This window comes from Mesoplodon bidens, assembly GCF_964165515.1.
Source record: "Mesoplodon bidens genome assembly, chromosome: 15".
Taxonomy (NCBI): Eukaryota; Metazoa; Chordata; class Mammalia; order Artiodactyla; family Ziphiidae; genus Mesoplodon; species Mesoplodon bidens.
Genome location: NC_138171.1, coordinates 37,058,237 through 37,074,249, shown reverse-complemented (window position 1 = coordinate 37,074,249; position 16,013 = coordinate 37,058,237). Strand labels below are relative to the sequence as shown.

General features: G+C 50.3%; 1 protein-coding gene across 1 annotated transcript in view; it reads left to right on the top strand.

Moving 5' to 3' along the window:
* The window catches only part of POR (cytochrome p450 oxidoreductase), a 59,307-nt gene that overhangs the window by 20,074 nt on the left and 23,220 nt on the right, over positions 1-16,013 (top strand). Inside the window, exon 2 of the mRNA XM_081257583.1 lies at positions 11,463-11,654. Coding sequence (XP_081113709.1) covers positions 11,476-11,654 — 179 coding nt within the window. The 5' untranslated portion in view covers positions 11,463-11,475. The remainder of the gene's footprint in view (positions 1-11,462; positions 11,655-16,013) is intronic.

Genomic DNA, 16,013 nt, shown 5'->3' with positions numbered 1-16,013 from the left:
GTCTTCTATTTCCTGAAAGAATTTGTACAGAATTGGTATAATTTCTTCCTTAAATGTTTGATTTAATTCACCAGTGAAGCTGTGTGCTCCTGGAGTTCACTTTTGGTGAAGGTTTTAACTAGTAATTTGAATTCTTTCAGAGAGCTCTTCAGCTTATCTATTTTTCTCAAATGAGCTCTCACAGTTTGTGTCTAAGAAATTTGTCCATTTCATCTAAGTTATCAAATGTTGACATAAAGTTGTTTGTAATTTCCCATATTACCCTTTTAGTGTCTATAGAACCTGTTGATGTCTCTTTTTCATTCCCTATATTGGTGATTTATGTCTTCTTTTCCTCCTGATCATTCTGCCTGAGGTTGATCTATTTGAGAGCAATGTATGTGTCAAGAGTTCTAAGAATTCAAATCTAGTCGAGAATTTTAAGGATTTTTTAAATTAATTTTTTTTATTTTTTTAATTTTTGGCTGCATTGGGTCTTAATTGCTGCGCGCGGGCTTTCTCTAGTTGTGGCGAGCGGGGGGCTACTCTTTGTTGCGGTGCATGGGCTTCTCATTGCTGTGGCTTCTCTTGTTGCAGATATTGGGCTCTAGGCGTGCAGGCTTCAGTAGTTGTAGCATGCAGGCTCAGTAGTTGTGGCTCGTGGGCTCTAGAGCACAGGCTCAGTAGTTATGGCTCACGGGTTCTAGAGCGCAGGCTCAGTAGTTGTGGCGCATGGGTTTAGTTGCTCCGCAGCATGTGGGAACTTCCCGGACCAGGGCTTGAACCCATGTCCCCTGCATTGGCAGGCGGATTCTTAACCACTGTGCCACCAGGTAAGCCCTAATTATAATTTTTTAATTTTTAAAATTTATTTTATTTCTCTATTTTTGGCTGTGTTGGGTCTTTGTTTTACCATGTTCTCTTTTTGTTTGTTTGTTTGTTTTACGGTACGTGGGCCTCTTACTGTTGTGGCCCCTCCGGCCGCAGAGCACAGGCTCCGGACACGCAGGCCCAGCAGCCATGGCCCACGGGCCTAGCCGCTCCGTGGCATGTGGAATCTTCCCGGACCGGGGCACGAACCCGCGTCCCCTGCATCGGCAGGCGGACTCCCAACCACTGTGCCACCAGGGAAGCCCTTGGGTCTTTGTTGTGGTGCACGTGCTTCTCACTGCGGTGGCTTCTCTTGTTGAGGAGCACAGGCTCTAGAGCGCAGGCTCAGTAGTTGTAACACGCGGGCTCAGTAGTTGTGGCTCGTGGGCTCTAGAGCACAGGCTCAGTAGTTGTGGCACACAGGCTTAGTTGCTCCACGGCAATGTGGGATCTTCCCGGACCAGGGCTCGAACCCGTGTCCCCTGCACTGGCAGGCAGATTCTTAACCACTGCACCACCAGGGAAGTCCTAAAATTTATTTATTTTGGCTGCGCCAGGTCTTGGTTGCGACACGTGGGATCTTCACTGGGGCATGCAGGATCTTTAGTTGCAGCATGCATGCGGGATCTAGTTCCCCGACCAGGGATCGAACCCGGGCCCCTGCATTGGGAGCACAAAGTCTTACCCACTGGATCACCAGGGAAGTCCCCAAAGATTTTTTTTTTTAAGAGAAAGATTTTTGTTTAAAGATACTTTTCTTAATATTATTTAGGGAAGAAATCAGAATGAACATCAGTAACAGACACACATTTTAATTCAAACTGCACCCCTCACCAGCTGTGTGACCTCAGGCAAACCACTCAAACCCACCTGAGTACTCATGTCATCGTTATAAGGAGATAATAGTACTTTCCATGTAGAGTGGCTGAGACATTGATGTACACCCCAAAAGTGCCAGGCCCCGTGCCTGCTTACATGGGCCCCGTGCATCTGTTCCTCAGAGTGAGAAGTTGGAGACGACCCTGCCAAAATCGCCCCTGTGTGCAGTGTGCCCGCGTTTCCCTGGAGCAGCTATCACTTCTCCCCTCTGTCCCCATGGCACTTTGTAAACAGTGATTTTATAGCATTTCTCACATTTGACCGCAGTGTCTTCTGTGTTTCCTTGACCAGATTGCGCACTGCTGCACAGCCGGGCCATGTTTTTCTCATCTTTTCTCTCTGTTGCCCATATAGATGTAAGTGCTCAAAAATATTTTAATAAGCGCAGAATAGGAAAAGTCATTGCATAATGGTACGCCAAACCAGTGGACCATCAGGCAGCCCAAGAAAATATCATTACAGAGGATTCTTTAGCAACGTGAAAAACTGTGTTACAAAGTAGAATACGTTTTACCTGCTTTTTTTAATGAGTGTATGTAGATGCGTGTGTATAACGTATTTATATATGGAAAAAATGAAAGAAAACTCTAGAGAGAAAACAGCTCTCTGGGTAGTCAGCTTCTGCCTGACATATCATCCTTTAAGATAACCATTTGAGCGGGGTGAGACTGGGATGGGAGGTGCTGAGTCCCCTGTCGCTAGAGGCTGTACAGGCACAAAAGGAATCAGTGGAATCACGGGGCACAAAGGGCTGTTGAGGTGCCTGGTCCAGGAGGCCTGAGGCAGGCATTCCTTCCCTGCCACGGTTTACCAAGTCCTTCCTCTTGCGGCCAGAAGGAGCAGTGAAGTCCCATCACGGAGCAGCACTTGTGTCTGTGCAGAGGGAGTTGGGTTTGAAAAGATGTCATACAGACATGATGGTGGTGTGCTTGGGGGCTGAGACTCATTTACCCCTGAAGATGCTCCTCCTTAAAAGCCGAAAGCCCAGCTCTGTGGGAAGCGAGGACTGTTCTTGGGACCAGTTTCTTAATCGGAAGAGTTAGTACTTCCCCCCTTTTTCAGAGTCTGCCGTGTGCCTCCCCGTCTCCCTATTTCCTGAGTCCTTAGGATGTGCCATGGATCACGTGTCACAGCGTCCTTGTCTGCTTTCGCTTTCCATAGCTGGTCTTGTTTAACATGAACTAGAAGCGCGCGTGCGCGCGTGCGTGCGTGTGTGTGTGCGTGTGTGCGTGTGTGTGTGTGTGTGTGTGTGTGTGTGTGTGTGTGTGTGTGTGTGTGTGTGTGTGTGTGTGTGTGTGTGTGTGTTTTCAATGCACTCAGGGAAACAAGGTCCAGGAATCAGTATTGAAGTATTAACTCAGGTCAGAGACTAGGGGTTTTCCTCCTGGCATCGTCAGCAATCAGCCGGTTCAGTTTAATGATCATTAATTTGGCAGGTCTGTGTCCCAGGCCCCTGGGGTGGCAGGCACTCTGTCATTAAGCACAGTTTACCTAGCCTTGTGTTGACACATCTCCAGTGATGGAGGCGGGGGGCCACGCCTCACAACAGCTCATTTTCTTTCTACATATTTTTGTCAGAAGGTTCTTCTTGGAGAGTGTGCGAACCTCTGTCATCCGTTACTGCACAGGGTAAGGGCTCAGTCCCTCAAGACTGCTCCCCACACCCCGCTTCAGATGCCAGTCACAAGTCCAGGTTGTCACCTGTGCTTCTGACCAATCAGCTGTAAATGTGGATTCCCACAGCCTGCTACTCGGGTTTGATGAATTTGCTAGAGCAGCTCACGGAACTCAGGGAAACATTTACTTATATTTACCAGTTTATTGAAGGATATGACGAAGGATACATATGAACAGCCAGATGAAAAGATACATAGAGTGAGGTCTGGGAGGGTCCAGAACCCAGGAGTTTCTGTCCCTGTAGAGGGAGGGTCATTCTCCCAACACATGGATGTGCTCACCAACCTGGAAGCTGTCTGAGCCCCACTCTTCGGGGGTTTTAGGAAGTCTCCTCATGTCATCATGACCAGTTATTCACTCCATTTCCAGCCCCTCCCCCCTCTCTAGAGAAAGGGGTGGAGGCAGGGACTGAAAATTCCAAGCTTCTGGGGCTTCCCTGGTGGTGCAGTGGTTGGGAGTCCGCCTGCCGATGCGGGGGACATGGGTTTGTGCCCCAGTCCAGGAAGATCCCACATGCCGCGGAGCGGCTGGGCCCGTGAGCCATGGCCGCTGAGCCTGCACGTCTGGAGCCTGTGCTCCGCAACGGGAGAGGCCCGCGTACCACGAAAAAAAAAAATTCCAAGCTTCTATTCATGGCTTGGTCTTTCTGGTAACCAGCCCCTGTGCAGGAGCCCACCCAGAGTTGCATTTGAACAAAAGATGCTCCAAGTGCTCTTAGGAAATTACAAGAGTTTTAGGAGCTCTGTACCAGGGACTGGGGGCAGAGACATATATGTGTGTGTGTGTGTGTATACATATATATATGTGTGTATATATATATATTTTTTCTATTATCTCACAAAACTCCTGTGAAGTCTCTTGTACCCATAAATTGCCTTGTGCTAACTTTTAGTAGGGTTACTAAGTTATACCCTCAGAATGCCCCAGAGTACATTGCCTTAGGGGATCTGTGGGTTTGCCCCACTTGGAGTTCAGGCCAGGTGGCCAAGGCCTCAGAGAGGCTGATAGAAACAAGCCCACGTGGCTGTCCACGACCGCCTGCAGTTCCTGTGGGGCTTTGTCAGCTCCATTTGTGCTGAGTGATGCTAGGTCTTCTGCCTGCTTCTTGCCAAGTCATGCTTTCACAGATCCAGCTCCCCTGGCTGCCTTCCTCTTTCACGTCATTGCATCAGACACAGTGCCAGTCATGCGTCTCCACATCCCACCCGTAAGCCCTGTTAAGTGGGGGAAAGGTCATCAGCTGGGGCATTTGGGCATCTGCATAGAATGTTGGCCTGAGGGTGTTCTAGTCTAGGATGCCTTGGTCATAGCTCCATGTCTGCATTGACCCTTTGGGCGTGACCACTGTTCAGGGTTACCACCCTATGACATGGTTCTAATCATGCCACACCCTCGCCCAGTCATCATCTCCAACCAGGGCTCAAAGACCTTAGATACGTAGAGGGCTCCTGGGCGCTTTGCAAACTGGTCTTAATCTGTTTTTAAAGGCCATTCTCTTCCTTACCAGCCTTTTACCCATACATACACGTGCATCTCATCACACCACTCTGAGTCACACTAGGTTCTTGTAACTACTGCTCTTTTATCAAGCATCTTGGCATGTGCTTCCTCTGTCTGGAACGACTCTTACCTCCTTTTCTTTTTTTTGGGGGGGGGGCTGCATTGGGTCTTCATTGCGGCATGCGGGATCTTTTCGTTGTGGCTCACGAGCTTCTCTCTAGTTGTGTGTGGGCTCCGTAGTTTGTGGCACGCGGGCTCTCTCGTTGAGGCACGTGAGCCCAGTAGTTGTGGCTCGCGGGCTTAGTTGCCCTGCGGCTTGTGGAATCTTAGTTCCCTGACCAGGGATCGAACCCACATCCCATGCATTAGAAGGCGGATTCTTTACCACTGGACCACCAGGGAAGTCCCAACTCTTACCTCCTTTACCTGACTGTTGGAACCTGGTCACTTTTCATCACCTGGCTCAGAGGTTGGCCCCTGGGTGACCCTTCTTTGACTCTTTGGACTATCTGACCTTCTTCTTCCTCAGAGCTCCATTTTCCCCTACACCTGGCCTCCCCATGGTGTTGAAACCATTGGGATATGCCTACAAATCACAGCAATGAGTTGGTGCCCTCCATCTCCCACCAGCACAATGGTGGAAGAGGCCTGACAAAAGAGAGAATTTAAATAAGATTTAGAGTGTTATAATACCCTAAATGTTCAGGATACAATTTTAAAAATCACCATACTGAGAACTAGGAAAATCTCAACTTGAGTGAGAAAATACAGCCATACAAGATATAAAGAAGAGCCAAACAGACATCTTAGAACTGAAAAATACTATAACATAAAAAAAGAAAAAAAGAAAAGAAAACCAAAACTCAGTGTATGGCACCATGGCAGAATGGAGATGGCAGAGGGAATCACCAGTGAACTTGAAGACAGAACAACAGAAATTACCCAGTCCGAGTCACAGAGAGAAACTAGACTGATAAAACTGAACAGATCCTCAGGGACTTGTGGGACTAATAACAGAACACATTTATGTCATCGTGGTCCCAGAAGAAGAGAAAGAGGGTGGGGCTGAAAAAGTATTGGGAGAAATAATGGCTGAAGATTTCCTAAACGTACAGATTCAAGAAGCTGAGTGAATCCTAAACAGGATAAACTCAAAGAAAGCCACACTGTCTTGTCTCGGTTTAGGTGATTGACGAGGTGGACACTGTGGCTAGAGGGGAATGTGTGCCAGCTGCAGTGCTCTCAGCAGGCTGCCTTGGGGAGGCACTTTCCCCTGAGTATCTCTCAGGCCCTGGAGGATGAGCTGTTAGGCAAGAGCAGGCTTGGTTTCCCTGAGGATTCTCCCCTGTCTTAAAGCCACTGAACCATGGACGAGTTTTGTGACTGAGCGGGCCGTGCTTCCACTGCAGCTGGGGGGTCTGGGCTGCCTGGAGGTGGCAGTGCCTGTTTGCCTGGGCTCTGTGCTTGCTAAAGGGGCTGACTGACTTACTCACTGGCTTCCTTCCCTCCTGTTGCTCCATCCATGGCCAGCTCGCTGTGATGTCAGTGCCAGCTTGGTTGATCAGTCATTTACTGACCAGAAGTTACGTACAGCGAAGGCAAAGCCACAAATACTTCCTGGAGGATGATTTTACGCCCCTGGTGTTGTAAACAGTCCGATGGAGAAAGAGCCCTTCTGTTCTTGCCTCGTTTGCCCTTTCAGAAGCTGGCGAAGCTCCCACCATGCTCTTGGCCTGGGCGACCAGCAATTTGTCCACCCTGCTCTGCAGGGTGTCGGGCAGGCTGCCTGGGGACTGGAGTGGCTGCCTTTGACTCAGCATCAGTGGGAACTGGCTAATCAGTGAAATTCAGGAAGAATAGCCCCTGTCTCTCTATCTATCTTATGTATCTATCTATCTATGCCCGTTTCCGAATGTACATTGTCTTTATGATAAAAGTGAAAACTTACGTACAGACCTACTTTGTAATAAAAGATCGAATCAGACCTGCTCTATTTGGGGTGGGCGAGACCTACTTGGCTAGTCTTTTTTTTTTTTTTTTTGCGGTACGCAGGCCTCTCACTGTTGTGGCCTCTCCCTTTGCGGAGCAGAGGTTCTGGACACGCAGGCTCAGCAGCCATGGCTCACGGGCCCAGCCGCTCCGCAGCATGTGGGATCTTCCCGGACCGGGGCACGAACCCGTGTCCCCTGCATCGGCAGGTGGACTCTCAACCACTGCGCCACCAAGGAAGCCTGGCTAGTCTTTTGATGTACCCCCTTTTTCTGTGCCTAACCTTACAGATGAGGCCATGAACGCCTACTGCCAAGTGAAGGATTTGCACAGCTGAAAGTAGAGCTGTGGCAAGAGCCTGGTCTAGTTAAGAACGTACTCTATTTTCTCATGGCCGTTTTGGGGTTTTTTGTTTGTTTGTTTTCTGTTGCTGACAAATGTTGCTTTTGCCCCCATGAGCTCTGTAGTGTTTGGCATTCCTCCTTTCCACTAAGTGTAAAAGAATGGATGATGAATGGGCAGAAAGATCACACAGGGCTCCCAGAGGCTCCTGGGAGGGCCTGTGGGGACCTCAGACTGTCCCATGGTCACCCTACCACACCTGAAATGGAAGGACACTCACCAAGCAGGCTGGTCAAAGTTTTCCCATCAGAATATTTCACACAGCAGAAGAGAGTGATTTTATGTCACAGGGTCTTGTTTCCCAGACTGTACCGAGGTGCCTCCAGGCACCATAGCCGGCGCCCAGAGGTGCTCAGGGAGAGTCCCTGTCTGTCCCCGTTGGTGCAGCTTGGGGTGATTCTCAGTATCAACGTGGGATCGTCTACATTCCTTTGATCTTCTACATTCCTTTTGATACTTTGTGTGTTTGCAAAGCTGGGTTTTCAGGGGTTGTTTGGATCCAACTACTCCTGAATGGAACGGTTAGGTATTTCTCTTGGCCTAGGGATACCATGAAAATTTCGCTGAAATGTCACGGGTTCCATAAGCTGAGAAAGTTTGGGAACCTGTGTCCTGGAGGCTTGCCACACAGGCACACTCCCAGTCCCGAAGTTCTTTTCAATCTGCCGTCTTCACATTAGTGGTTCATGCAAATGTTACATTCTGTGTGTTGTAGTGAATTCACTGACTCCATTCATGCCATGGGGAGTTACAGAGCACGAGATTATGTGCCAAGCACTGTGCCAGGAAAGTGTGACGCCTGGAAGTGACGGTCGAGCCGAGGTCTGAAGACTGAATAGGAAGCAAGTGGAGGGGGAGCATGCGAGGCACATGTAAAGGCCCTGGGGCAGGGATGCGGTGATGCCGGCTGGAGAGATGGGTAGGCGTGTTTGTGTGCACTTCAACGTGACGATGATGGTTTAACAGCTTGTTCTCGGCTTCAGCCCCCATGCACACTGCTCCGATCCTAGTGGGAAGCGTAGGGTGAAGGTTTTTCCTCCCAGGTTGACTTCCTTCTTGCCAGCCTGCCAATCCTTCCTTCCCACCATGTGCCAGATACAGAGGTGCCTCTGACACAGATACACGTGTCCACTCAGTCTCCCCACTTAAATGGGTAGTGAGCACAGCCCTCCCCTGGGAAGCTGGCGCTCCTTTCTAGTTTGCCACTTGGGTGAGCTGCTTACCCCTTGGACCCTCCAACTCCCGGTTGTAGATCACATGCTCTCCAGGGCCCTTTCCACTGCCCTTCTGCAGCTTTTGTCTATCTGACCTCAGAGTTAAAGCTGCTGGGGACATTCTCAGGTCTGTGGAGACCTCAGGTCTGAGGGCTGGCCGTGTCCAGCATGCTGGTGAGGGCCTGCTGCAGGGGGTCAGTCACATTCCCTGTGCGCAGCGCCGGGTCATCTCTGCAGTGGGGCAGGAATTCGTGGTGTCCTGACTCTGAGCTCAAAGGGAGAGGCCTGGGATGCTGAAGGAAGCAGCAAGCCAGGTGTTCGAGACAGAGGGAGAGGGGAGAAGAGTGAACATAGCCTCACAAACTGCATTGTAATCTCGTGTCTGTGTTGTGCTTTCCAGAATCTAAAACTGCTCCACAATTGTATGCCACGCTTTGCCAGCCCAGCTACTCTAGGATCTGATGCTCATTCATTGAACAGTTCTATTCAGTTGCTATACCTGATGCTCATTATCTGCCCTTGTGGGCTGACCCTGTAGTCAGGGAGGTGGCCAGTGGGGAAAACATATAATATAATGTCAGGTAGTGATCAGGGCTGTGAGGGGGGAAGGACAGGGAGAGCGACCAGATACTATAGTGAGGCCAGGTCTCTCTAAGATGGTGACCTCTGAGCGGAGACCTGAATGAAGCGGGGGAGAGAACCCTGCAGGTAACTAGAAGAGAGTCCAGGCAGCCGTATTAACATGTGCAAAGGCCCTGGGGCACGAGCAGGCCCGGAGGCTTGAGGAGTAGTAAGGAGGCCAGCGTGACCGTGAAGTGTGAGGAAAGGGGAGAGCAGTGAGAATCGGGGTGGGAGTGGTACCCAGGGGCGAGATCGAGCGGGACTAATCAACCATGTTAAGGACGTTAGATTTTGTGCTGAGTATGACATGAAATCATTTGAGGGTTTTGCTTAGGGAGGTGACAGAGTCTGACTTACTTTTTCAAAGCCCCCCCCTGGCTACTGAGTGGAGAACGGCCTGTTAGGCGCCTCTCGCAGGGTCGGGCGTGTGGCAAGGCCGCCATGCAGCTCCCCTGGCTCTGCGCGCCGTCGCTTTAGACGCCCCCTCCAGGGCTGTGCTTTCTCTTCTGATTGCTGTGGTCGACTGGTGCGCGTGTCAAGAAACAGTCATTTCGTTTGGTGGGCATCAGTCACCCCTCGGTAAAGTAAGGGGGCCGGGTGGCCTGAGTCAGAAAGGTGGCCGGACAGGGAGTGGGCGGTCGTTGCTGCGATGTGAGGGGCGCCAGCTGGGGGCTCTCCGGAGTCAGCACATCGGCCCTGCCCGGAACCCCCAGGCTTCCAGCCGGACTCTGAGATCATGTGGGACAGGTCCCCTCCCCTCTGCTTCATGGCACTAGGCTTGTGAGCCAGATGACAGTGCCACCACCAGGGTTGGATAGAAAGATGTGACTAACATCGAATAGATATTCAGTGTGTTTATAAGTTAATGCTTAAATATAAACAGCACTCTCTGGGCACTAGAATTAAGATGGTCCTTTAACGTCAGATATCGCAAAAGGGTAAGCTGAGATGACTCAGGAACTCAGCGTGAGGAAAGCCCCTCAGATTAATAACGAAGCCAAGAACCAGGCTTGAGGGCCGTCCTGAACAGCCTGTTCCTGGCAGGTTGCACAGGTCAGCAGGGCTGATGCCCTGCCCTCAGATGACAGGTTACTCTGCTGCAGGGCCCACCCTGTGGCTTCCTGGAGGCGGTGACAGCTAAGGGAAGTCAGATGTGAAGTAATCTCCCATTGCCTGAGTTGCCGAGCTGTGACTAAGGCATTCCTGACCGAGTCTGGAGCCGTGGTTACAGTGAGAGCCACCCACTCGGTGACAGGGCACAATGCCGATTCCAGAGCCGAGCCCGGCCTCAGTGATAAGAGGCAGAAATGCACTGCTAGGGTTTTAGGTCCTCTCACCTCGGTCTTTGTTGTCTCATATCTACATACCCGCCAGGTTTCAGTGGTGGAAGGACCAGTTGAGCACCCTTCAAGGGAGCTTAGTAGGTTGGTGTGCTGGGGTCCCAAAGACCACCCTCTGGCTCAGTGATTCACCAGGACTTGCAGAACTCAGAAAAGCTGTTTTACTCCCAGTCACGGTTTATTATGGCAGAGGGAAACAGACTGAAATCAGCAAAGGAAAGACTCCATAGGACAGAGTCTAGCAGGAGCCAGGCAGAAGCTTCCAGTTTCCTCTGCCAGTGGAGTCACGCGACAGTGCTTGATTCTCCCAGGAGCCACGTGTGGAAGCCCACTCGAGCCTTGGTGTCCAGGGTTTTTATTGGGGGTCAGTCTTGGAGGCATCGGGCGCCCAAGTGCCTAAGCTCACCTCCTCAGTCTCCAGCACCCCAGAGGCAACAGCAGTGTGATGTGATTCAGAGCCCCAGGTGTTCCCCTAAATCACATCATTAGCATAAGCTATGTGCACGACCCAAGGTCTCAGGTATATGGAGACATCTTATCAGGCGGCACATTCCGAGGCCTCAGGGGTTATTTCCTTGGAGCCATCCAAGGGCCAGTCCTGAAGACCTTTGGAATGTGCAGGGTTTGGGGCATCCCGGGCCTGCCACACAGCTGGGGAAAGGGTTTGCTGTGAAGCGGCCCCTCTATCGTGTGGAAGCAGTGCCTCTGCTGTGTCCTTGTGGGGCCAGAGAATGCTGGTACAGGGAGTCTGTGGCTTCCATTCTCTGTGTTCACAGGGGACCCAGTGTGCACCCAGGTGTGCCCAGGGCTGTGCAGGCACCGTGCAGGCCACGTGCTCTCTTAGTCCTGGTCCAAGGCTGCAGCTGCTGCCCCGAGGCTCTGATAGTTGCTGCAGCCCTTGGGGCGTGAGCCCCAGACCAAAGCCTTCAGGGGGCTTCCCAGCAGGCCTCAGATGGACCCTGCTGACGTCTGTCGTTCTGTCTCCCAACAGTTTCTCGATCAACATGGGAGACTCCAGTTTGGAGGCTGGCGCCACCGCATCTGACACGGTGGCTGAAGACGTGTCCCTTTTCAGCACGACGGACATGATCATGTTTTCCCTCATTGTGGGTCTCCTGACATACTGGTTCCTATTCAGGAAGAAGAAAGACGAAGTCCCCGAGTTCACCAAGATTCAGACCACGTAAGTGACTCGCTCAGGATCCCTCTAGAGCACATGTCTGCCATCCCAGCAGTGCTTGGGCAGGAGCGAACCGGCTGAGAGATGCAGGGTCTCTCGTATCGTGTTGGGCTGTGTCTTGGGTTTTGCCTTATTGATGGACTCTGCTTTGCATCCACCTTCATAATCCCTTATGTTTACCCTGTGCTTCACAGTGTTCAGGGTCCTTTGATACCTGTTTCTTATTCAGGCTTCACAGGAACCATTCAGAGTAGAAGGCACCTTGCACAAACAGGTAACCTGAGGCTCAGGGCATTAAAGGTCATCAGCGTAGGGCAAGGTGTGGGGAAGGGGTACAGAGCTTCCATGCCCCCTCTGGGGTGCCACCCTCCCAGCACCTCCATGTGTTCAGCAGCCCCAAAACTCTCCAAACCCCATCCTTTTGGGTTTTTATGAAGGTTTTGTTATGTAGGCATAATTGATTAAATCATTGACCATTGGGGATTAATTCAGCCTCCAGGCCCTCTCCCCTCCCCGGAGGTCAGTAACCCTAAATGAAGGCAGTGACCCTGCCCTCACCGGGCTCTTGTGGGTGACGGTTATGACGTCACCTAGCACTGGTCCTGCCGCAAGGCAGCTGCTTAGTGTTTGTGTCAGAAAGTATCTCGTACCAAGCACTACGCTGGGTGCTACAAGTATGCAAAGGTGGCCTTTACATTAAAGAGGCTAAGAAGTCGGGACATTGAAAGGTACTTCTGAAAAATGGTTTGTGAAATGCTTTCACGTGCATGATCTAATCAGGGCCTCTGCCACAGCAGTGCCCACTCGGTGGCGGGGGGACGGCCTCATCGCTCGTGATGGAGGGAGAGGCCAGGCAGCCGGGACACACAGGCTCTGGGGACTCCAAGAAGGAATTTCCCCTTGGAGGGATCGGGAAGGTGTGCCGCTGGAGGAGGGCCACACCCCGAGGCTTCCAGGGCTTTGTCAGCAGAGGGCCAGAGGGAAGCTGGGAGGCTGGGCAGGTGAGCAGGGTCCAGCCTGTTCCCTCGGGGCTGGACAGGTCCATTCCTGGTGTGGCAAAGTAGTTTTGCTGAAAAGGTATGGCACTCGGGATAAGGGGGCCAGTGTCCAGGGCCCAGTTTACAGTAGCCCTGCGTTTCCTTGTCTGTAGGATGGAGGTGTGTCCCCACCCCCATCCCCAAGCGAGGCTGAGCCGCGGGAGAGCATGGGGCCGCCAGCCTCCCCGTCCCCAAGATCTCTGGCCTTGCAAGATGGACTTGAAACAAAACTCCTGGACTTGTATCTTGTAGATTCTATTTGTTTCTCTTTGCCAGGATGCTGAAGCGATACTTCCCTCTTCATAATCCTAAAATTTTAACGCTATATGTTTAAATCCGCTTCTCATCCCTTATTATATCATGTTGAATACCCCATGGCCAGGGGTTCTATGTGTATACTGTACAGGGAAACTGTTATAGTGCAGTGGTTAGGTTCTAGGCCCTGACACTGGGTAATGAAGGTTTGAGTCCTGACTCTACCATGTATTAGCCATATGACATTTGCCCTTAATGTGACATCAATCTTTTGAAGTCTGTGTCCTCAACTGTAAATTGGAGATAATAATAGAACTTATCTTATAGGGTTGTAAAAATTAAAGGGCATAAACCGTCGTAGAGCTCTTTGCCCAGGTCCTGGAGCCCTCCAATGGTATGTATTTATGGTGCGCAGGCTTCTCATTGCGGTGGCTTCCCTTGCTGCAGAGTACAGGCTCTAGGGCGTGCAGGCTTTAGTAGCTGTGGCACGTGGGCTCAGTAGTTGTGGCTTACGAGCTTAGTTGCTCCGCGGCACATGGGATCTTCCCGGACCAGGGATCGGACCCGTGCCCCCTGCATTGGCAGGCGGATTCTTAACCACTGCGCCACCAGGAAAGTACCTGTTCTTATTATTAATACCATCTCCAGTCTTACAAGAGCCCTCCAAGGACACCATTATTACCCCATTTTGCAGAGGAGGAAACTGAGGCACTAGTGATTGAGGAGTTTGCCCAAGGCCACCTAACTCACAAGTAGCAGAGCTGCCTTTTGAACCCAGATCTACAAACTCTGCACCCCCTGTTTTCCCCGCTTTGCCATGCTGCCTTCCATCTCTTAAGAGGTAGTTAATATCCCTATTTCAAAGATGAGAAAACTGAGACTCAGAGAGGTCACTTAGCTGATACATCTGGGCCACCAGCTAGATGGTGGCCGCCACCTCCTGCTAGAAATCCCGCACTGTTGTCCCTGCCCACTTGTACTTTCAGTGAACACAGGTGGTTTTGGCCATGGCACGGTACCTCCCTTACCCCACCAGGTCAGTGGAGGGTGATTAGTGTGGGGACTGTACACGCCCAGGGTTGTATCAGGAGTTCTCACCACAACCCCCAGTGGCTTCTAGTTGGTCTTTTAAGGCCTTTTCAGGCCTTCACCACCTGGGATGGTGAGTCCAAACCTTGGGGCATGGATGTTTTTTAAAAACCAAGCCAATGGGAACAATTGTGTCTGAGCAGCAAGCACAGGACACACACCTGCAGCCCCCTGACCCTGGACTTACAGGTGCAGGGGATTCAGAAGGAGTCCCCTGTGTTCACAGGTGAATCTCCCAGGCATGCTGGCCTCTGGGGCCCTCACCACCAGGCCGGATTTGGCTTCAGAACCTCAGGAGCCCAGGGAGTACTTAGAGGGAAGGTCAGTTCTGGAAGGCCTCCTGGGTTTTTTTCATAAACTATTTACTGAAGTACTGAAGTACATAACAGGCAGACATAAAAGTATACAGATCATAAGCACACAGTTTATTTGTCACAAAATGGGTAGAATCATGTAAGAAAGGACCCCTCTTCCCCCTCCAATCCCACCACCCTCAGGTCACCCACTCTCCTGACTTCTCGTGACATAGACGAGTGTTGTCTGTGTCCTGGAATATGTAGTATTTGGCCATTCTTTCTGCGATTTCTCTATGTCATGTGTAGTCGTAGTTCTCTCGTTCTCATTGTTGCATAGTGTTCTCTTGTGGGAATAAACTGTAATTTATTCATTCCCATCATGATGACCCTTTAGATTGCTTCCAGCCTGGGGCACTGTTAACAACAGTCCTGCAGGGAACATCCTGGTACATGTGGATGTGGTTCCCGTGTGCATGTGGTTCCCATGTGGACGTGGTTCCCATGTGGACGTAGCTCTGTTGGGTATGTGTTGGATGTGGAGTTAGGGGTCAGAGGGAAGGCTCATGTGCAGCTCTGTTAGACATAGCCAGTTTTCCAGCATCCAGTCCCACCCCCAGCATGTGGGGTTTCAGTTGCTGCCCATCCTCACCAACACTTATTTTTGTCAATTAAAAAATTTTAGCCATTCTAGGGAATTCCCTGGTGGTCCAGTGGTTAGGACCCCGTGCTTTCACTGTCAGGGGCCCAGGTTCGATCCCTGGTCAGGGAACTAAGATCGCACAAGCCGTGCAGTGCAGCCAAAAAAAATTTTTTTTAATTAAAATGAAATGAAATAAAATTTTAGCCATTCTAATGGGCATGTGGTGGTAATTGTTTTAACTGCATGTCTCTGATGTCCAGTGACCTTTTCATATGTTTATTGGCCACTGAGGTATCTTTTGTGATGGTACATTCAAGACTTGGCCCATTTTTTCCTGTTGGGCTATTGGCCTTCTTGTTGATTTGTTACAGTTCTTTATATATTCTAGATCTGAGTCCCCTGTTAGATATCTATGTATTGTCAATATCTTCCTGTAAAGTTGCCTTTTTACTCTCTTCATAGTGTCTTTTTGTGATCAGAAGTTGTTGCCTTAAACTGGCCCAGTTTGTCAACCGTTTGGTTGGCCTTCACGTTTATGGTTAATGCTCTTGTGTTCAGTGTAAGAACTGTTATCTTATGGTCTTGAAGCTTTTCTTTTATATTTTCTTCTAAAAGCTTCACTCTTGTAGTTCTTATCCTTCGATCTGCCATCCAGCTGAACTTGATTTTGGTATCAGCAAATTGTCAAGGCGCTTCGAAAATCATTTTTTCCTGTGGTTATCCATCCACTTGACCCAGCACCATTTATTGAAAAGGGTTATTCTTTTCTCACTGCACTAAAGCATCCCCGTAGATATAAATCAGGTGACCGTATAGATGGGGGTTGATTTCTAGACTACTTGTTCTGTTGATCTGTTTTCTGTCCTTTCGCCAATACCACATGTTCTGCTTTCTATGATTTTATAGTAACTCTTGACTTGGTAACTGGTAGTCTAGGTCCTCCAGCTTTGGTCTTCTCTTTTAAGATTCTCTTGGCTTTTTTTGGGCCCTGGGCATTTCCATATAACTTTTAGAATCAGCTTGTCAAAGTCCACCAAAACAAACA